Source organism: Myotis myotis, unplaced genomic scaffold, assembly GCF_014108235.1.
Source record: "Myotis myotis isolate mMyoMyo1 unplaced genomic scaffold, mMyoMyo1.p scaffold_m19_p_18, whole genome shotgun sequence".
Lineage (NCBI taxonomy): Eukaryota > Metazoa > Chordata > Mammalia > Chiroptera > Vespertilionidae > Myotis > Myotis myotis.
Window position 1 is genome coordinate 30,243,270 of NW_023416322.1, and position 21,311 is coordinate 30,264,580.

General features: G+C 42.8%; 2 protein-coding genes and 1 long non-coding RNA gene across 7 annotated transcripts in view; 2 read left to right on the forward strand and 1 right to left on the reverse strand.

Moving 5' to 3' along the window:
• Positions 1 to 21,311, forward strand: part of GABPB2 (GA binding protein transcription factor subunit beta 2) — a 244,521-nt gene that overhangs the window by 114,068 nt on the left and 109,142 nt on the right. The gene's annotated exons all lie outside the window — the stretch shown is intronic.
• On the forward strand, positions 894 to 21,010 carry SETDB1 (SET domain bifurcated histone lysine methyltransferase 1). 4 transcript variants are annotated; one of them, XM_036342456.1, is made up of 22 exons: positions 894 to 911; positions 2,110 to 2,380; positions 3,031 to 3,182; positions 5,568 to 5,602; positions 6,042 to 6,141; positions 7,089 to 7,214; positions 7,377 to 7,578; positions 8,096 to 8,169; positions 9,316 to 9,506; positions 10,313 to 10,442; positions 11,077 to 11,308; positions 11,400 to 11,558; positions 12,383 to 13,186; positions 13,627 to 13,743; positions 15,923 to 16,092; positions 16,666 to 17,294; positions 18,108 to 18,136; positions 18,235 to 18,367; positions 18,650 to 18,815; positions 19,763 to 19,974; positions 20,217 to 20,305; positions 20,493 to 21,010. In XM_036342456.1, the coding sequence occupies exons 2-22, from the start codon at positions 2,121 to 2,123 to the stop codon at positions 20,608 to 20,610; spliced, it is 4,128 nt and encodes a 1,375-aa protein (XP_036198349.1). In that variant the 5' UTR covers positions 894 to 911; positions 2,110 to 2,120; the 3' UTR covers positions 20,611 to 21,010. The 4 variants fall into 4 exon arrangements, with proteins under 4 accessions (XP_036198349.1, XP_036198348.1, XP_036198351.1 ...); XM_036342455.1 differs by lacking the exon at positions 894 to 911 and adding an exon at positions 926 to 1,022; XM_036342457.1 differs by lacking the exon at positions 894 to 911 and having other exon boundaries at positions 2,121 to 2,380; positions 11,403 to 11,558.
• Positions 1,746 to 3,566, reverse strand: LOC118672759. Its single transcript, XR_004973202.1, has 2 exons — positions 3,092 to 3,566; positions 1,746 to 2,387 (listed from the first exon to the last, which is right to left on the reverse strand). It is a non-coding gene; the product is annotated as an uncharacterized LOC118672759 (long non-coding RNA).

The following is a 21,311-nucleotide window of genomic DNA, read 5'->3' on the forward strand; positions in this document are numbered from 1 at the left end:
CCCCACCAAGATTCCATTTTGAGAAATCTCTTCCACAGAAATAAAAGTACTACTTCAAAAGGATGTTAATGTCTATTGTAGTGGCTAAAAACTGAAACTGTTCTAAATTTCCAAATAAGGTTTAGCCAAACTATGAAGTATTATGCAACTGTCAAAAAGACAAATTTTACCCTTTTTATTGACTTCGAGGGATGTCCAAACCCACCCTCCCCCCCAAAAAATCCATATGCATGACCTTGTATGTACAAGCCTAGAAAACTAAGTTGTTTTACCTTGAAGGAGCAGGGATGCTGATGGGGGAGCAGAGAACATTATCATGTTTTTCTTATTACATCTTGTTATTCCTCGACTTCTTACAATTTGTAAGGCTTATGTAACTAAATAAACTCAAGTAAAAGTGAGAGGAAAAAAACTAAACCTAAGTGTCTGCCAACTGAGTCTTTTTTTAAAAAAAATATATTTCATTGATATTTTACAGAGAGGAAGGGAGAGGGATAGAGTTAGAAACATCGATCAGCTGCCTCCTGCACGCTCCCCACTGGGGCTGTGCCTGCAACCAAGGTACATGCCCTTGACTGGAATAGAACCTGGGACCCTTGAGTCTGCAGGCTGGTGCTCTAACCACTGAGCCAAACCGGTCAGGGCCCAACTGAGTCTTTACAAAATAAGCCTAGCATTGCTGCCACTAGTTGAGAGTGGGGGGAAGAGGCGGAGCTTCTGTAATATTTCCAGGCCACGCCCACTTTACCCGGCCAATGGCTTTTCACGAGGGCCCTGGAAGGCTTGCTTTGACGCATGCGTACTTGCCTGAGGTTTTTTTGTTGTTTTTTTTCTAGCCTCCGAGGAGCACCCTGCAGTTTTGGGTTTGACCCTGTCGGGCTACCGTCCTGGGAACCGGAACAGCACCTGAGGTTTGCTTCCGGGCGTCTCTAAGGCTTCCCCTTCCCTCCATCACGCTTCTTCCCCTCCCCCTATTCCCTTTTCCCTTTGCGTTCTCTCCCACAGAGGCCGACCCCTGAGTCGTGAGTCTGGGGTCTGGTTGGTGAAAAAAAGCTGTAGCAGCTGAAAGTAGGGAGGTGTGGGAAATTAACTGAGGTATTTGGAGACCAAGGGCTTGTCCGAAATGATTTGTTTGTGGGAGGAGGTCGAGCGACGGTGGGAAGTTTTCCCCTTGAGGCGAGCGGGGGCGGGGTTTAGCCGTGTTTGCCTGGCGGGGTAGAGGGGGCGGGGGGGAGATGCGCCTCTAAAATGGGTAGCCAAGGGGTGGGGACACAGGGAAAATGGAGGTGATGGGAGCTGGCATGGGGGTCGCACGGCGTTCTGGCTTCAGTTTTACTTCAGCCGTTTGATGAAGAGAGCAGCTACAATTGGACTGTAGGTTTTAGGTAGCCACGTTTTATTCCCCCTTTACTTTGGAGAAACCTTTGCCGCACGCCTGTGTGCTTCAGTATTATAGACCTTTAAAAAAGTAAATTACCACATGGAAGCAACGGAGTGTCAGGGGAACAGATAGTTAGAGAGAAAGCAATGAATTACAGACCAACGCCTTCCCTCTGGGTGGAGATATTTGTTCAAACTAGGCAATATCGTGCAAATGTTTAATTAGTCAGTTTTAAGGAGCACAGGTCTCAGAAATACAAGCATGCCTCCTTTTATTGCGCTTTGCTTGATTGCACTTCGCAGGTATTACGTTTTTTACGAACTGAAGGCAAAGACCCTCTACCAGCAAAAAGATGATCATTCACTTTATTGCAACACTGGCTTTATTAAGGTGTTCTGGAAGCCCAGCCCGCGTGCCTGTGTCTTTCCTCAGTAGATCGGTTCTCTTCAGTTTTCCAAAACGTTATTTCCCGTAGTCCCCTGTTGCATAATACTAGGATATGCCCTCTCAAACCTTTAAGTCTTACTCAGGACTATAGTCTATATAGCATAAGATGAGAACTACAAAATCTCAGTATCATATACTGGAGAATGGAGAGAGGGAACATAGAATCAACTTTAACTGTATTTGAATACTAAGGAGTGGGAATGAGTTTTATTTGGGGCCTGGAATTCTCTGTTGTGGTTATAATGACTTCAAAGATAATTTCAGTTTTTTGTTCCATGTAGAGGACAACAGCATGTCCTCCCTCCCTGGGTGCCTTGGTTTGGAGGCAGAAACCGCTGCAATGGAGTGTGAAGAGATTGCAGAGCTGCAACAAGCAGTGGTTGAAGAGCTGGGTATCTCCATGGAGGAGCTTCGGGAGTTCATTGATAAAGAACTAGAAAAGATGGACTGTATACAGCAACGCAGGAAGCAGCTAGCAGAGTTGGAGACGTGGGTAATACAGAAGGAGACTGAGGTGGCCCATGTTGACCAGCTCTTTGATGATGCATCCAGGTAAGGACTATATGGGAAGAAGGGGGATTGATTCATCATGACAGACATTATGTCAAGCACTTTATAGTTTACAAGGTACAGGTATGTAGAACCTTACTCTTCCTCAAAAGTTAGAATCCAGGACCCTCATAAGGACCCATATAGAGAATATTCATCTATTAGAGCCTAATATATGATCATTAATAGGGGTGTCCAGGTCTTGAGTCCCTTCCCCTTTTGCACACCAGAGCAATTGCTTTGTTTCCTTAGTAGGATTGTCTAGAGAGTGAGGAACGTAAAGAGTTACTGTCTTATGTAGTCGTGGAGCATTAATAAGTTCCTAGAGCCCTGAATTTATTCCTAAACCCCCAGAATATTTGTTTCTGGTGCCCTAGTTGTCACTTAGAAAGCGTTTTCAAATAACAAGGTAAATAGTGAGGTATGGTTGAAAGAACTATACTTTGAGCTTATTTTGGATTTTTAAGAAACTAGTCTGGAAACCACTATTTAAATATTTTTCTATGGGAAAAGCATTCTAAATTCTGAACAGAGACACTTGGACTATAGCTGTTTATAAATTTAAGGCAGCTTGTATTTAAATATATATAAATTCTAGTGGCTCCTATACCTCCTGCTGGCTTTGACCTTTTCTACATGTGTTCCAATATTAGGGCAGTGACTAATTGTGAGTCTTTGGTGAAGGACTTTTACTCCAAACTGGGACTACAATACCGGGACAGTAGTTCTGAGGACGAAGCTTCCCAGCCTACAGAAATAATTGAGATTCCTGATGAAGATGATGATGTTCTCAGTATAGATTCGGGTAAGAGATGAAGCTATGGAGAGGAGAGTCTGGGGATCAAACTTGAAACACTAGAAGATAAAAGAATAGAGAAACCATTGTTACTAACTCCATATTCTAAACTGTTAGACTTATCTGTTGCAGAAAAAAATAGAACATTGTTAGTATCATAAATGTTCCTTTCGTGCTACTTCTGGTTGAATTAACCTCCTTTCCCCATTCTGTGTAATCTCTATTCTGAATTTCCTTGCTTTTTTTTGTAGGTTGCATTAGCATCTATGTATATATCTCAGAATATGTGTTTGGTTTTTGTCTATTTTTTTAAAATTTTTTTGAAGGTGTGCCCTAGCCGGTTTGGCTCAGTGGATAGAGCATCAGCCTGCAGACTGAAGGGTCCTGGGTTTGATTCCGGTCAAGGGCACATGCCCAGGTTGTGGGCTCGATCCCCAGTAGGGGGTGTGCATGAGGCAGCCAATCAATGATTCTCTCTCATCGATGTTTCTATGACTCCCTCTCTCTTCCTCTCAGAAATCAAAATATTCTAAAAAAACAAAACGAAGTTAGGTTGTTTGTTTTTTTATTATTGACTTAGAATATACTTTAGGTGTAATTCATTTATCAGATACCTTTTACAAACTTTCAAATATGTTCTTTTTTAAAAAATATCTTTCTTTTTTTAAATATATTTTTATTGATTTCAGAGAGGGGAGAGGGAGAGACAAAAATGATTAGAGAGAGCCAAAACCGGTTTGGCTCAGGGGGATAGAGCGTCGGCCTGTGGACTGAAGGGTCCCGGGTTCGATTCCTGTCAAGGGCATGTACCTTGGTTGTGGGCATATCCCCAGTAGGAGATGTGCAGGCGGCAGCTGATTGATGTCTCTCTCTTCGATGTTTCTAACTCTCTATCTCTCTCCCTTCCTCTCTCTAAAAAAATCAATAAAATATATTAAAAAAAAAAAATGATGAGAGAGAATCATTAATCAGCTGCCTCCTGCATGCCCCACACTGGGGACTGAGCCTGCAACCCAGGCATGTGCCCTTGACTGGAATTGAACCCGGGACCCTTCAGTCCGCAGGCCAAACTGGTTAGGGCTCTTTATTTTCTTAATGGTGTCTTTTAAATAGTAAAAATTCTTTAGTAGGGTTGAGGGTGGTTTATTTTGCTTATGGCTATCCAGTTCCACCATTTGTTGAAAAGACTACTCTTTTGGTACCCTTGTCAAAAATCAACTGGCCTTATATGTGAGCATCTATTTTGTCACATTGATCTAAATGACTGTCTTTATACTGGCACCACACTGTCTTAATTTCTATATCTTTATAGTAAGTAGGATTGTTTGTTGCTAGGATATAAAAATATAGTTGGTATTTTCATCACCCCAATAGGGAAACTTCATACTCGTTAGTGGGTTTTCTTTTGGGGGTGATGAAAATGTTTTGGAATTAGTGAAGTGGGTTGTACAACCTTGTGAATATATTAAAATCCACTGAATTAAACACTTTTTTTGTTAATATGAGAGAGAGACATTGACTTTTCTTTCTACTTATTTATGCACTTGTTAGTTGCTTCTTGTATATGCCCTGACTGGGGATCAAACCTGCAACCTTGCTGTATCAGGCCAGGGCTGAATTAAACTTCTTCTTTTTTTAATCCTCACTCAAGGATACTTTTCCATTGATTTTTTTTTTAAAATATGTTTTATTGATTTTTTACAGAGAGGAAGGAAGAGGGATAGAGAGTTAGAAACATCGATGAGAGAGAAACATCGATCAGCTGCCTCCTGCATACTCCCTACTTGGGGATGTGCCTGCAACCAAGGTACATGCCCTTGACTGGAATCGAACCTGGGACCCTTCAGTCCGCAGACCGACGCTCTATCCACTGAGCCAAACCGGTTTCGGCAATAAAATATATTTTTAAAAAATTAATTTAAAAATTATTTCCTCAGATGCACTAGCTGCATTTCATTTGGTTAGTAGCCACATGTTAATAGATTGGACAGTGCAAATATAGAATAGTTCTATCATAGCAGAAAGTTCGGTTGTACAACACTATTCAAAAATAAATACTTTTGCTTAATGCTTTTATCACATTTCATTTTTCAGTCATTCAAATAATCCATAAGTAAATTATTGTTATAAAAATACAAATATACAGTGAAAACCCAAATTAATATAGATTACCACTTGTCACAGTACTTTACCCCAGGTAAGCACTATCATCAATTTACTCTGTATCTCTCTGGACCCTTTTGATACTTTTACATATTTGTAGCTCTGTATCTACTTTGCAGTTGTTACTGACGATACTTCTATGATAATGCTTTTAAGTTGCTTAGTTCTTGGTTTCTTGAAAATTCTTGTGTGTAAGTATCCTACACTCACTAGCGTTTTTCTCATCCATAGGTGATGCTGGAAGCAGAACCCCAAAAGACCAGAAGGTAAGTTAGAATGGGTAGGGGAAGGGTAAAAGATAACATGAAAATGGGAGAAACTTTTAGCCTGACTCTTCTGTTAGTTCAGCCATCGACATAGAATCAGTCACCCTGTAATCAGCCCCAGTTGTTGCAGCGGTGGCCGAATATAGACGTTATTAGAAAGCAAAAGAGATTACTTAGAGAGCGTGCACTGATTGCGATATGAATGTAGAATTTGGCAGCACTCAGCTAGGTGAGATTACTCAAGGAAAGCTTCCTAAAGCTGATTTCTGAACCAGATTTGTAAGAAAGCAGTTTTGCCTGATAAAGTAACCATAAGTTTCCAAATACAGCTAATTCTATTTTTGTTTTTTTTTGAAAGACAAGTTACTTCTTATTTTAAAATTATTTCTAACCGATGCTGCTGTTTCAAAACTTATTTCCCTCATGCCCTTCCTTACAGCTCCGTGAAGCAATGGCTGCCTTAAGAAAGTCGGCTCAAGATGTCCAGAAGTTCATGGATGCTGTCAACAAGAAGAGCAGTTCCCAGGATCCACATAAAGGTTAGGGTCAGGAAGTACTGCAGTATCAGTGGGGGTGAATTCCTATAGAGATTTCATGGATAACTGGCTTTTTTTAGCTTCTCAGAATCCTTCTCCACCTCTTTTGGGTTCTTTTAACACCTCAGGCTATACAAGTCAATATAAGATTATTTGTGATTTTGTTTTTCCTTGCTGTCTGCTGAAGTGTTTTGCCTGCCGTTTTGCCAGTGTGTAATGGCTTTATCTGAATAATTTTTTAACTCATCCTCATGGGTACTTCTTCCAGATAGAGATCAGAGAGAAGCAGTCTGAGAGACGTTTTGCTTGTAGAATGGGTTTGTTACAGGAAAATGTTTTATAAATGCTTCTTCTCATTTAATGAGTGGTGGTTAATGTTATTAATGAGTTGTAAACAGTTGGTTAAAGTGGCATGTTCTTGAATTACATGTGACTTTCAGTTAGAGTTTTTACTGTTAGCATTACAGTTGTCAGCTATGTTTTATGTTTCCACCCTTGACCAAGAGAGCAGCAAAAATGGCTAAGGATCAAAGACTATCCCATTTTCCCTGATTACCCTACTGCCCCCTTTACTTTTTCATTCTCTCTCCAGTCTATGCCATATTTCTTTAGAACAGTCGTTCTCAACCTTCCTAATGCTGCGACCCTTTAATACAGTTTCTCATGTGGTGACCCCCAACCATAAAATTATTTTCGTTGCTACTTCATTACTGTAATTTTGCTACTGTTATGAATCGTAATGTGAATATCTGATATGCAGGATGTATTTTCATTGTTACAAATTGAACATAATTAAAGCATAGTGATTAATCACAAAAAGATATGTAATTATATATGTGTTTTCCGATGGTCTTAGGCAACCCCTGTGAAAGGGTCGTTCGACCCCCAAAGGGGTCGCGGCCCACCGGTTGAGAACCGCTGCTTTAGAACAACTTTGTTTTCTTCCATAGGAGCCTTGAGTCAAATGTCTGGAGAACTGAGCAAAGATGGTGACCTGATAGTCAGCATGCGCATTCTGGGCAAGAAGAGAACTAAGACATGGCACAAAGGCACCCTTATTGCCATCCAGACAGTTGGTATGTTCAAGCTAGAGGAAGAACTAAGGAACAACCTGCAGGTTTCCATTGCTGATTGTTTCTCTTCCCCTCAGCCTTGCCTTTTGTCTCACACAGCAGCCAGGATTTACACAGAAACTGGTGGGGTTTTTTAACTTTTGTTTATCTTTCCCTTTTACTCAGGGCCAGGAAAGAAGTACAAGGTGAAATTCGACAACAAAGGAAAGAGTCTACTGTCGGGGAACCATATTGCCTATGATTACCATCCTCCTGCTGACAAACTGTATGTGGGCAGTCGAGTGGTGGCCAAATACAAAGATGGCAATCAGGTCTGGCTCTATGCTGGCATTGTAGCCGAGACACCAAACGTCAAAAACAAGCTCAGGTACCTAGACGGGATTGTAAAGGGAGCAGAGGCCGGGAGCACAGCATCTGTCCTGTTCAAGTCATAATCCAGATCTCACAATTAGCCTTTGTGCTCTTAGTCCCCAGTGGCCAAAAAGTCCTTCTTTTTCTTTGCCACAGGAGTCATGTGGGTGATTTCTTTCTCCTTTTTTTTCTTTTTGTTTTTTTTCCTTGAGAAAACTTGTAAGAGAGTAATCAGGATTGATTGATGGTTAGTAGGGGAATAGGGAATCATATAGGAGGAAGAAATAAAGTGGAGACTAAATGGTTTTCCGAATAGGAATCTGATAGTAGAACTAGAATAAATCGCTTTTGGGAAAGTGGGGATATATTGGTTAGATGAAGAAAATTCTTAACTCTTGGGGTGGGAAGAAAGAAGAACAGAAAGGAAGTAGACTGGAACATCTTCCCTGAGGTGGGAGCTGGGATAAGATAATGCCTGTAGGCCATGTTAAATATAATCCCCTCATCTTTCCACTGTCACTCTTTCCTTACAGATTTCTCATTTTCTTTGATGATGGCTACGCTTCCTATGTCACACAGTCAGAATTGTATCCCATTTGTCGGCCACGTGAGTGTCCCTCCTTTCTTCCTTAGTTCTATTCATCTTCCTCTACCTTGTATTTCTTTTAAGGACAACCAGTTGAGAAGTCCTAGTGTTTTTGTTGCTTCTATCTCAAAAAGAACATAAGTTTGATTAAAGTCCTTTGGGAGATAAAGTTTATTTTTTGTGTTTTTTTTTTTTTTTTTTTTAATATATCTTTAGTGATTTCAGAGAGGAAGGGAGGGGGAGAGAGAGATAGAAACATCCGCGATGGAGAGAAAGTCATGGATCGGCTGCCTCCTGCAAGTCCCCCACTGGGGATCGTGCCCACAACCCGGGCATGTGCCCTTGACCGGAATCAAACCTGGGATCTTTCAGTTCGCAGGCCAACGCTCTATCCACTGAGCAAAACCGGCTAGGGCAGGAGATAAAGTTTTATTTGTTCATCTCCAGTGATGGGTCTTTGTAACCAAAGAGGGGAGACACTGGAAGATCACGACTGACTTGGATGGACAGTCATATTGTAGATGTGTTTTGATTTCTTTTCTAGATAATTTAGGTTTGAGAAGATGTTAGTCTCACTTCTTCCCTAGGCTCATACTTCAGCTACTGTGTGCACATAGCTGCTCAGTGCTTTCTGTAGAAGTTGTGTGAGATGGGGGCTTCATGGTGTCCTCTGTACTTGTGACTCGGGTTTGGGTACAAACTCTCACAGAAGAGTCAACTAACACTGCTGTGTTTCCGCATAGCAAGGCAGTAAATGCACTCAGGACCCCTTAAAAGCCTGATAGGGAATAAGAAGGAAGGATACATTTTTTTAAATCAATTTCATAATGCCACCTGATCGTTTTTAGTTTACTTCTAGACATACCAAGTTAGCAAGAATTTTCACTTGAATTTTCGTAAGCAGAAACATCCACTTTATAAAAAAACGAATGACTTGCCTGTATTTATATATTGCTTATTTAGTATTCACTTGATTTATATGAGCGTTTACCCATTAGGTTCAGTACTTCTAAGTGATCTTAGCTTTGTTTCCCTTAAGGTTATGTTTTCATTTATTTTTCTATCCTCCCAACTTAAAAAATACCAAACATCTCCCTGCCAATCATTTTTTCTTACCAAGACATGCCCTACATGCCCTCTCTCAGTCCCACTTCTTCCTTGGGACAGTGAAAAAGACTTGGGAGGACATAGAAGACGTCTCTTGCCGAGACTTCATTGAGGAGTACATCACGGCGTACCCCAACCGGCCCATGGTGCTGCTCAAGAGCGGCCAGCTCATCAAGACCGAGTGGGAGGGCACGTGGTGGAAGTCCCGCGTCGAGGAGGTGGACGGCAGCCTCGTCCGCATCCTCTTCCTGGTACTGCTCTTCCCTAGTTTTTGAGGCAGGAGTCGGGTGGGTTGGGGGAGCATAAAAGGCAATAATGAGGATGACTTTGTAAAACTTCATGGTTTTCCTTTCTTATTCTCCTATCTGTCCTCACTATTTTGATCAAAATTTACTTTGTCCTTCTTTTTGTTCCTCTGTGAATGGTTGAAAATAAATTCCCTGAATTTAATTATGACACTAATCTGTATGGTTGGTTTTTTGTTTTGTTTTTTTTGTTTTGTTTTTTTGTTTTTATTTGTTTCTTCTTCTCTAGGAACAGTCACAATGCATGTAGGTACAGAGCAAGCAGCCAGTTTCATTTGTACATGGTTAGGGTTTGGTAGCATGATGGGACAGAGAAGGAAGGATCAAGGAATTGGAATTGGAAGTCTTACTGACCTTTCAAGGTCCATGATCTTACGAGGCCCAACTTAACTCTTAGGTCTTCTATACCCATTCTTTTCTCCCCTCTCATGCCTTCCTTAGAATGATATTTCTCCTCTGAGCTATCCCAGCATTTTGTTCCTCAGGCCTTATGATCCTGAGAGTGATTCTCATACTTAGTAAAAACATCTGTTGCTCCTGAAATGTCTTATAAACAAGGAACATGTTTTTCTTCCTTATGTTTCTAATGCCTTATCATGGAGCCCAGCACCTAAGTTTATTGACCAGATAAGGAATTTGGGGCTCATCAGGGAGATTTCCCCAAGGAGACACATGACATATATTCTCCACAAATGGCAGGGTAGATCTAGCCTTTAACCTGTTCTCTCCCTCCCTGCCTCCCGATCCCTCAGGATGACAAAAGATGTGAATGGATCTATCGAGGCTCTACACGGCTGGAGCCCATGTTCAGCATGAAGACATCCTCGGCCTCTACATTGGAAAAGAAGCAAGGGGGACAGTTCAGGACACGTCCAAATATGGGTATATCCAGAAAGATACCCTGGGAGAGGGTGGAATGGGACACACCAGCAAAGGTGATTATAGACCGTGGCTATCCTTTGTTTACCAGGATGACACTACTGACTCATTGGAAACAGGACGTGTGCCCTGAGTTATTTGCAGTAGTGGTGATGGATTTGTGGTGTCGCCTCCACATGCTGTGGCTCTGATTCGTTCTAAACAACCACATAAAAGTCTGAAACAACTGGCTTAGGTTAGGGGTATTAGTGACCTCTTACATGAGGATAACTGCTTTTTGTTATCTAGGGTCAACTTTCTTAAAGCCTAAAATATTTTTGCTCTTATATGTTCCTGGCATGCTTTGGTTGATTTTTCCTGACTACATTAGTTGACGAATGAATGCATTTTTGAAAGTTTTCACCAAAATATAACAGTTACTAACATAAATCGTCTTAGGCAGGTTATTAAGTCAAAGCCAGTTTATGCCAGTATTCCCGCTCATTGGTATAAATATTGGGAACTGACAGTCTTAGCACTTACTCAGAATGTTTCCATTTATGCTTTTTTATATTAATATAAATTGAGGGTCAGGTGTGTGCACAAGTACAAGTGACAGCTGTCATCTTCTCAATGGTAACTTTCATTTTTCCTGTAGGTGCTGTGAGGAGCAAAGGCCCTGTGGTCCAGTACACCCAGGATCTAACCAGCACTGGAACCCAGTATAAGCCAACGGAGCTGCCTCAGCCTACAGCCCCACCTGCCCCATCTGCTACTACACCCGTCCCACCTGCTACCCCCATCCCACCTGCTACCGCTATCCCACCTGTTACACTCACTCCGCCTGCCCCACCTGCTCCACCTCTGTCCCCCCCGGCAGGTGACACTGAGTGAGTGCTATTCCTTTTTTTTTTTCTTGCTAGTTTCATATTTCATATTTTCTGTATCTTTCATCATATCATCTCTTCTCTAATCTCCTAGAAGCTTGGAAAGCCAGCTTGCCCAGTCACGGAAGCAGGTAGCCAAAAAGAGCACCTCTTTCCGGCTAGGATCTGTGGGCTCTGGTCATTCCTCCCCTACGTCTCCTTCACTCAGTGAGAATGCCCCTGGTGGGAAACCTGGAATCAGCCAGACATACAGGTGAGAAAATCTCAGGCCCTTGGTGAGGGCAAGGAGGTACAGTGTGGACTGAGTAGTCACAGGAAGGGAGGTTCCTTGGCTCCAAGGGGTTATGATGGTGAGGAGTTTGGATTTGAAAAGAAAGTTTTTAACCTTGGAAATTTCCAGGAAACAAAATATAAAAATAACTGAATTAGACACTGGGTGCCTAGAAATACAGAATCACCAGAAAGTCATTTGTTAAAACTTCTCATTAAATGTGATGGCATCATTGGTTCATAAAAAGGGCACGGTACAGCCACTTTCCTTGCATTGTGAGAGTTAATAAGGACATTTATAGGACACATGGCAGGAAAGAAAGCATTGGTAGAAGACTGGACTCTACTTCCATAATTCACAGGCAAAAAAAAACTTTTAAGAAAGGGTATAGCCGAAACCGGTTTGGCTCAGTGGATAGAGCGTCGGCTTGCGGACTGAGAGGTCCCAGGTTCGATTCCGGTCAAGGGCATGTACCTGGGTTGTGGGCACATCCCCGGTAGGAGATGTGCAGGAGGCAGCTGATCGATGTTTCTCTCTCATAGATGTTTCTAACTATCTCTCTCCCTTCCTCTCTGTAAAAAATCAATAAAATATATTAAAAAGAAAAAAAGAAAGAAAGGGTATATACACTGTTGAAATAGAGATATTCTCAGTCAGTGAAGAGTAACCAGGGTGTTTCCTTGTCCAGGTTTTTTGGGAAGGCAAGGGAAAAATCTGGCTTTCTTGTGCCATCTAGCTTCAGGGATAATTACTCAACAGAGAGATCCTGTTGCATTCTTACCTGATCTGTTGCATCTCATTTGCAGATCACCTTTAGGCTCAACAGCTTCTGCGCCAGCACCCTCAGCACCACCAGCATCCCCAGCGTCCACAGTCCTCCCAGCCCTCCCAGCATCCACAGTCCTTCCAGCGCTCCCAGCATCAGCAGTCCTTCCAGTCCTCCCAGCATCAGCAGTCCTCCCAGCATCCACAGTCCTTCCAGTCCTCCCAGTAACCACAGTCCTCCCAGTCTCCACAGTCCTCCCAGCATCCACAGCCCTCCCAGCCTTCCATGGCATGCTGGAGCGGGCCCCGGCAGAGCCCTCCTACCGCGCCCCCATGGAGAAGCTTTTCTATTTACCTCATGTCTGCAGCTACACTTGTCTGTCTCGAGTCAGACCTATAAGAAGTGAGCAGTACCGAGGCAAGAACCCTCTGCTAGTCCCACTGCTGTATGACTTCCGGAGGATGACAGCCCGGCGCCGAGTTAACCGCAAGATGGGCTTTCATGTTATCTATAAGACACCCTGTGGCCTCTGCCTTCGGACAATGCAGGAGATCGAACGCTACCTTTTTGAGACTGGCTGTAACTTCCTCTTCCTGGAGATGTTCTGTTTGGATCCATATGTTCTTGTGGACCGGAAGTTTCAGCCCTATAAGCCTTTTTACTATATTTTGGACATCACCTATGGGAAAGAAGATGTTCCCCTATCCTGTGTCAATGAGATTGACACAACTCCTCCACCGCAGGTGGCCTACAGCAAGGAACGAATCCCGGGCAAGGGTGTTTTCATTAACACAGGCCCTGAATTTCTGGTTGGCTGTGAATGCACGGATGGGTGCCGGGACAAGTGAGTTGGTGGGGTATTGCTGACCCTGCTATGGTTGCCTTTCTTTCCACCTTTCTCTGCCTTATATCTGCACTCCTTTCCCCGTCTCCCTTTACCTTCGCCCTCAGCTGGAGCTCCTGCCTCAAGGTCTCCGTGAAGCTATGTAATAGAGATGCTGGGGTTGACTTGGCCCCACTGCATGACCCTGGTACATGTGTCTTGTGTTTGTTTCTTTCTCTGATTCTCCTTTTCCCTTACTTTTCTCCAGTTGCCACTTCGTTTCATTCTCTTTTTATCTTATTCTCACAGTCATCTTCTTCCTCGGTCTTTTCTTTTCTCATTTACATATATGAAGGAAGAAAATGAAATTTCACTATTCTATCGCCAGCCATTTATTAGTACTTCTTGGTTTTAAAGGAAGTCTCACAGCTCTACCTATCTTACCCTTCTATCTTCTGTAGGTCCAAGTGTGCCTGCCATCAGCTAACTATCCAGGCTACAGCCTGCACCCCAGGCGGCCAGATCAACCCTAACTCTGGCTACCAGAACAAGAGACTAGAAGAGTGTTTGCCCACAGGGTGAGTATCAGGGGAAAGTGAGGAGCATGCTCTTGATTTTCTATTCTTGTAGAAACCATCAGAATTCTAAAAATTGAACCAAAAATGGAATAACTGAAACAGGCATTTATTTTATCAGTTGAATCTCATTTACTAAAATTCCAGCACATATTACTTCCTTGGACTTCCCTTGAAATGAAAACATAGAATGATTGAACAGTGTCTAGGAATTTTCTGTTGCAATCAAAGGTGATCTTAATTTTATAGCTGTATGAATGTCCTAGCAGATTACGGCTTGCTCTGGCAAATGAAATGTATTCAGAGAGGAAAAGAAGGCAGAGACTTGATTACTTAGGACTTTGTAAATCAATAAAAATGATGGTCAAATCCATGGTGCAATAGGAAGCTGCTGGAGATTTTTAAGGAGTCAAATGATCTGACTTGCCTTTCGAAGATTACTCTGGCTTCTGTCTAGAAAATAGGTTTTAGGGCAGCAAAAGAAAAATTTGGAAGCCCAGTTAGAAAATATAAGAGAGAGGTGGTTGCTGGTACTAACATGGAAGTGTAGTAGAGGCGAGAGAGGCTAGATTTGGGGTACATTTGGAGGTAGAGCTACAGAACTTGGTAGATAGACTATGGAGTGGGGTAGGGAAGGGGCAGAATCAAGGACAGTTCCTAAATTTTCTACTTTAGCAACTAAATTGGGGCTTTTTTACTGAGATGGAAGACCAGAGGAGTTACAGGTCTGAGTGAAATTCAGCTTTTCCAGCCATATGAAGCTTCCATTAATGTTGATAATTGCTAGATCTAATTAACTTCAATAGTTTATTTTTAAAATAGTTGTTAAATTCCTTAAGCTAGGTATAGAACATGAGCTTCCTGACTGAGGTTATGATGTTTTCTGCTGTGTCGCTAGGGTCTAGCACAGCTCTTGGTGTTTAATAAATTTTCACTGAATTAACAGTGGTTCTCAACCTTCCTAATCCCGCGACCCTTTAATACAGTTCCTCATGTTGTGGTGACCCCTAATTTCATTGTTACAAATTGAACATAATTAAAGCATAGTGATTAATCACAAAAACAATATGTTGTAATTATATATGTGTTTTTCCAGTGGTCTTAGGCGACCCCTGTGAAAGGGTCGTTCGACCCCCCCCCCTCCCAAAGGGGTCGCGACCCACAGGTTGAGAACCGCTGGACTAGAAGAATGAAAAGATCTAGTGAACTTTAGTACCAGTTCCTCCTCTTGACTCCCTTTCAGTATCTATTAAATTGGCTTCTGCTCTTCTCATACATCTTTATTTTATGCATCTATTCTGCAAATTGACATAGCTTATCCACTTTTTTTTTTTTTTTTTTTTTTTTAATATATTTTATTGATTTTTTACAGAGAGGAAGGGAGAGAGATAGAGAGTCAGAAACATTGATGAGAGAGAAACATCGATCAGCTGCCTCCTGCACATCTCCTACTGGGGATGTGCCCGCAACCAAGGTACATGCCCTTGACCGGAATCGAACCTGGGACCCTTCAGTCCACAGGCCGACGCTCTATCCACTGAGCCAAACCGGCCCCGGCTATCCACTTATTTTAATGGCTCTTAATCTGTGTTCACATCAGTTTCTTTTTTTTACATTATAAACCTTTTTAAAAAATTTTATTTTATTGTTTAAAGTATTACAGATAGTAGTACATATGTCTCCTTTTTATTTTCCCCCTTGACCTTCCCCCGGCTTCCCCTACCCCTAGCACATGCCCTCACCCCACGCCCCTAGTGTCTGTGTCCATTGATTATGCTTATATGTATGCCTACAAGTCATTAGGTTGATCTCTAACCTCCCCGCCCCACAAGACTCCCCAGCCCTCCCACTGTAATTTGACAGTCTGTTTGATGCTTCTCTGCCTCTGTATCTATCTTTTTGTTCATCACATCATAGTTTCTTAGCTTTTCTCCAGGTTAGGCATTCTGGTATTCACTGTTACTAACTATCTGTATAATATGATAACTATCTGTATAAATCACTTTTCCCCCTCAGGAATTATTTCCTTGGGCTATATTCCCAAATGAAACAAAGAGTATAGTTCAATAAATCTGCTCACTTAGTCATTATATCATTAGTGATGATACCTTAAGAATTATAACAGTTCAATGGATGCTCTAGTGATTGTGTCATGACTGATTTTATTGAATCCTCCTCCCAGAGTTTATGAGTGTAACAAACGCTGCAAATGTGACCCAAACATGTGCACAAACCGGTTGGTGCAGCATGGACTACAGGTTCGGCTACAGCTGTTCAAGACACAGAACAAGGGCTGGGGTATCCGCTGCCTGGATGACATTGCCAAAGGCTCCTTTGTCTGTATTTATGCAGGTTGGTAGTGAACCATTTGCTTTCTGGAGTTAGGACATGGTGGGGAATTGAATCAGAGACAAGTCTGAACATTAGAGTAAAATGCGTGACACCTGAACTGGGAGTAAAAGGTGGCCAGTATTTTCTTCTGTAAAGAACATATGAGTGATGTGCCTGTCTGGGTGGATGTGGGAGGGACAAAAGTGCTTCTTAAGGATAAGAGTGAAAAGGGATGAAATTGTGGGTGTGATGATGTTCCAGAGAAGGGGCATGATAGTAGAATCAAGTGTATCATTTTCTCCCACATCACACTACCCTGTTACTCCACCCAGAGACCTTTTAGCATAGCTGAGACCTCTTTTGGTAAACAAAGTAAAGAGGAACAATAGGCAGAAGCAGCAAGATTTAAAACTACAGTTAGCTTCTCATATTCTCTTAGTGAAGACACAAGCGAGGAGGTATCATCAAAGGCAAACAAGACACCATAGTGGAGGCGTTTAGACTTGATGTGCGTTAGGTATTGCTGGAATGACCCTTATTCTTTCAAAAACATCCGCATAACCCTGGAAGGCCTTTAATTCTCTTCATTCCCAGGCAAAATTCTGACGGATGACTTTGCAGACAAGGAGGGCCTGGAAATGGGTGATGAGTACTTTGCCAACCTGGATCATATCGAGAGCGTGGAGAACTTCAAGGAAGGATATGAGAGCGATGCCCCCTGTTCCTCTGATAGCAGTGGTGTAGACTTGAAGGACCAGGAAGATGGCAATAGCGGTACAGAGGACCCCGAAGAGTCCAATGACGATAGCTCAGATGATAACTTCTGTAAGGATGAGGACTTCAGCACCAGTTCAGTGTGGCGCAGCTATGCTACTCGGCGGCAGACCCGGGGCCAGAAGGAGAATGGGTTGTCTGAGACGGCTTCCAAGGACTCCCGTCCCCCAGACCTTGGGCCCCCGCATCTTCCTGTCCCTCTATCAATCTCTATGGGTAGCTGCAATCCACCGTCTTCTGAAGAGACGTCTAAGAATAAGGTAGCCTCGTGGTTGAGCTCCAATAGTGTCAGTGAAGGTGGTTTTGCTGACTCTGATAGCCGTTCATCCTTCAAGACCAGCGAAGGTGGGGAAGGCCGGGCTGGGGGAGTGAAAGGGGAAGCTGAGAAGGCCTCCGCCTCAGCGCTGTGCTTCAAGGATGAGGGAGACATCAAGCAGGCCAAGAAAGAGGTAACTGCGAGCAGTGGTGTTTGTGCAACTGGTACAGTAAAAGCTTTAATGCAGCCTTCACATAGATTATTTACTTGATGGATATCTCTGTCAAATCTGATTATCTCCCCTCTCCACCCAGCACAGTCCTGGTGTTCATTTAAAGAAAGAAATATTTTTTTTTAAAATATATTTTATTGATTTTTTACAGAGAGGAAGGGAGAGAGATAGAGAGCTAGAAACATCGATGAGAGAGAAACATCGATCAGCTGCCTCCTGCACATCTCCTACTGGGGATATGCCTGCAACCCAGGTACATGCCCTTGACCGGAATCGAACCTGGGACCTTTCAGTCCGCAGGCCGACGCTCTATCCACTGAGCCAAACCGGTTTTGGCAAAGAAAGAAATATTTTAAAATCAACCTGCTAGGTTGATTCATCCCAAAGTAAAGGGTTTATAAGTAATTTCTAAAAATTAAGTGCTATGTCACGTTATCTGTGTCATTGCCTGCTTCTCTTAGAGAAATAAGAATCTAAAGTCTACTTTTCACGATGCTTCAATTTACCACATTACAGGTAGTGAACTTGTCCCTTGTCCTTGTAAGACTGCCCATGGTGTTTTCCATGAACATTTTATGCCTTATCATGGGAAAGGGTTGAATATGAGAATATGGTTGCTGCTGTCGAGTTGCAATCATTTCTCCACACCTTACTTTAGAGAGTGTACTTCTCACTGGCTAATGTCTTTGAGGTCATTTGAGATGAATGCTAAATGTTGCACTTATTACCTGGGACCATAAAAACATTTAACCCTTCACTGGCTGTCTTTTCCAGGAACCTGATGACCGAAACAAGGTATCAATGTAAGTGCCTCTTTTAGACCTGTTTCCAAGTCTGCTCTCAAGCCTTCAAAAGAAACAGCCATTAACCTGACTTCTCCCATCTCTTCCCCTCCCGTCAGAGTTACTGAGAGCGCTCGAAATTATGGTTACAATCCTTCTCCCATGAAGACTGAGGGACTTCGCCGCCCACCTAGTAAGACTAGTATGCATCAGAGCCGACGCCTCTTGGCCTCAGCTCAGTCCCACCCTGATGTAAGTGCCCTTTCCCAAACTGTACCTCACCCCGGCCCTGTTTCATTCAGCGTCTGAGTGAAGGAACATCCTTCTCACCTCACCAAGTCCTTCACCATAATTACTGTTAGATCTTTTCTTGCTTCTTTGGCCTTGACTTCCTGCCTTATTTTCCTTCATCCAACATGTAATCTTCCTCTTACCATAATCTCAGCTCCTTTCTGCCTGACCTTATGTAAGAGCCGGAACGTGAAGGGGCCTTCCCCATTTACTCTCTTCCCTTTCACTCTTCTGCCTCCCCAGGATGTCTTGACACTGTCCAGCAGCACAGAAAGTGAGGGGGAAAGTGGGACGAGCCGAAAGCCCACTGCTGGTCAGACTTCAGCCACAGCAGTTGACAGTGATGATATCCAGACCATCTCCTCCGGCTCTGAAGGCGATGACTTTGAGGACAAGAAGAACATGTCTGGTAGTCTGAAGCATTTGGGGGGTAGTTGGAAGGAAACATAGTAAAGTTGAGATAGAGGAGTTTTTGCTGGTTTACTTATTTCGTTCTTTAGATTCCACATAAGTGAAATCATATGGTACTTGTCTTTGTCTGACTTGTTCCATTTAGCATAACACCCTCTAGGTCCATCCATGTTGTTGCAAGTGGTAAGATTTAATTCTTTTAATGACCTAGTAATAATATTCCATTGTATATATGTATCACATCTTCTCTATCCAGTCGTCTATTGATGGGCACTTAGGTTCCTTTCATATCTGGACTATTGTAAATTATGCTGCATTTTTAAATTAGTGTTGTGGGTTTCTTCGGATAAATACCCAGAAGTGGAATTGCTGGGTCATAAAATAGTTCTATTTTTAATTCTTTGAAGAGCCTCCATACTGTTTTCCATAGTCACTGCATCAATTTGCAGTCCCACCAACAATGAACAAAGGTTCCCTTTTCTCCACATCCTCACCAACATTTGTGTGTTGATTTATTGGTGATAGCCATTCTGACAAGTGTGAGGTGATGTGTCATTGTGGTTTTAATTTGCATCTCTGTGATGAGTAGTGACCTTAAGCATTTCATATACCTATTGGCCATCTGGGAGTAGAGGATTTTTTTTAAGAAACTAAAAAAAAAAAAAAAAAAAATCAGATCCTGAAAGTTAAAACGTCTTTAGGAGGGCGCCCAGCTAAACTGTTAATATTGTTCCAATGTCTCCTTACGCTCTTCTCTCCATTTCCCTGCTCTTCCCTCAGCTTCTTTATCTAGCAGATCTAATCCTGCTTGAAAAACTGCAGTTTAGAATCTTTTCCTCAGTCCCAGCTTATTGCTATTCCTGAGCTGCAGTGCGTGGGATGAAATGGGGGTAGACTATCCATCATGGGTTGGGATGGGTCGTGAACCTGTTCTTTCCTGCCTAGGTCCAATGAAGCGCCAAGTGGCAGTAAAATCAACCCGAGGCTTTGCTCTTAAATCAACCCACGGGATTGCCATAAAATCAACCAACATGGCGTCTGCGGAAAAGGGGGAAAGTGCGCCTGTCCGTAAGAACACACGCCAGTTCTATGATGGTGAAGAGTCTTGCTACATCATCGATGCAAAGCTTGAAGGCAACCTGGGCCGCTACCTTAATGTAAGACCCTTTCCCTCACCTGCAGATGCTGGATTATGCCATGATCTTCAAATTTCTAGTGCTCTTAACACAAGTATATAAATCTGCCTTTTCTTGTTATAAATTCTTGGTCTCAAAGGATCTTAAAGAGGTAGCTTTCTAAACTTCTGCTATGATGGGGAGGTTTTCACTCAACTCTCACTCACCCACAAAGCCAGATTCTGTTTCCCTGGTTCTTACTGATCCTGTCATTAAACCTACAGCACAGTTGCAGCCCCAACCTGTTTGTCCAGAATGTCTTCGTGGATACTCATGATCTTCGCTTCCCTTGGGTGGCCTTCTTTGCGAGCAAGTAAGAGGGAGTAAAGAAAGAGGGTGATTGGGTAGGAAAAGAAGCCCAGGATTGGGAAGGGGCAAGGACTGTTGAAATTCTAAGGGCCCCTTCTCCTGTGTGTGAGCCAACTTCACCTGCACACACTATAACCCCAGGCACCTGGATTATCTGCTGTCTTCACACCCCATCCTTTTCTTCTTTGTAGGAGAATCCGGGCTGGGACCGAACTCACTTGGGACTACAACTACGAGGTGGGCAGCGTGGAAGGCAAGGAGCTGCTTTGCTGCTGTGGGGCCATCGAGTGCAGAGGGCGTCTTCTTTAGAGGACAGCCTTCTTCCTGAGCTTCCGAACCCTTCCTGACTGACCTTTCCTCAGGAACCGGGTCTTCCTCCCTGTTGAACTCTGACCCCCAAGTCTCCATCCAGTATAGCTACTCCCCCAGCTCCTAGGTAGAAATGGGGGTTCTGGATCAGGAGATCCCTTCCAATGTGGTGCTAGCAGGCTGGGTCCTTCCTCCACCCCCTAAGGCCCGAGGGGGCTGGGAGAGGTTACCACTCTTAACCTGGGCCTGACATCCCTTCAGTCGTCCTGTTGCTCATCCCTCCCATCCTACCTTAGTTCAAGTGTTCATGCTTCTGACACTATTCCGGTATGAGGGCTGTGTACTTAATGTCCATGGTTTGTATCATTTCTTGAGTCTTTTAATAAGATGTTAAAACTAAGACTGTGATTTGATTTTCTCTCGGCCTTCATACTCCCAATTCTGGGTCTCTCAATGAGGGATCTGTTTTCTCCCCATCCTTCCCAATGGGCAGCTGTCAATCTCCTACCTTTTCTACTGTTGCTTTTTCTTATTTGCCATGTGAAATTTTAAAAAGAAAATTATGTAACTGTGAGGAAAGCATGAGAAAGTCTACCTTAATTTATTTAGTTGATCCCCTTCTCAATTCCTAATAGTCTCAGACACTTGTTGCCATGTTTTACTTAATCTTCAATATATTTTATTTAAAAAAAAAAAAAAAC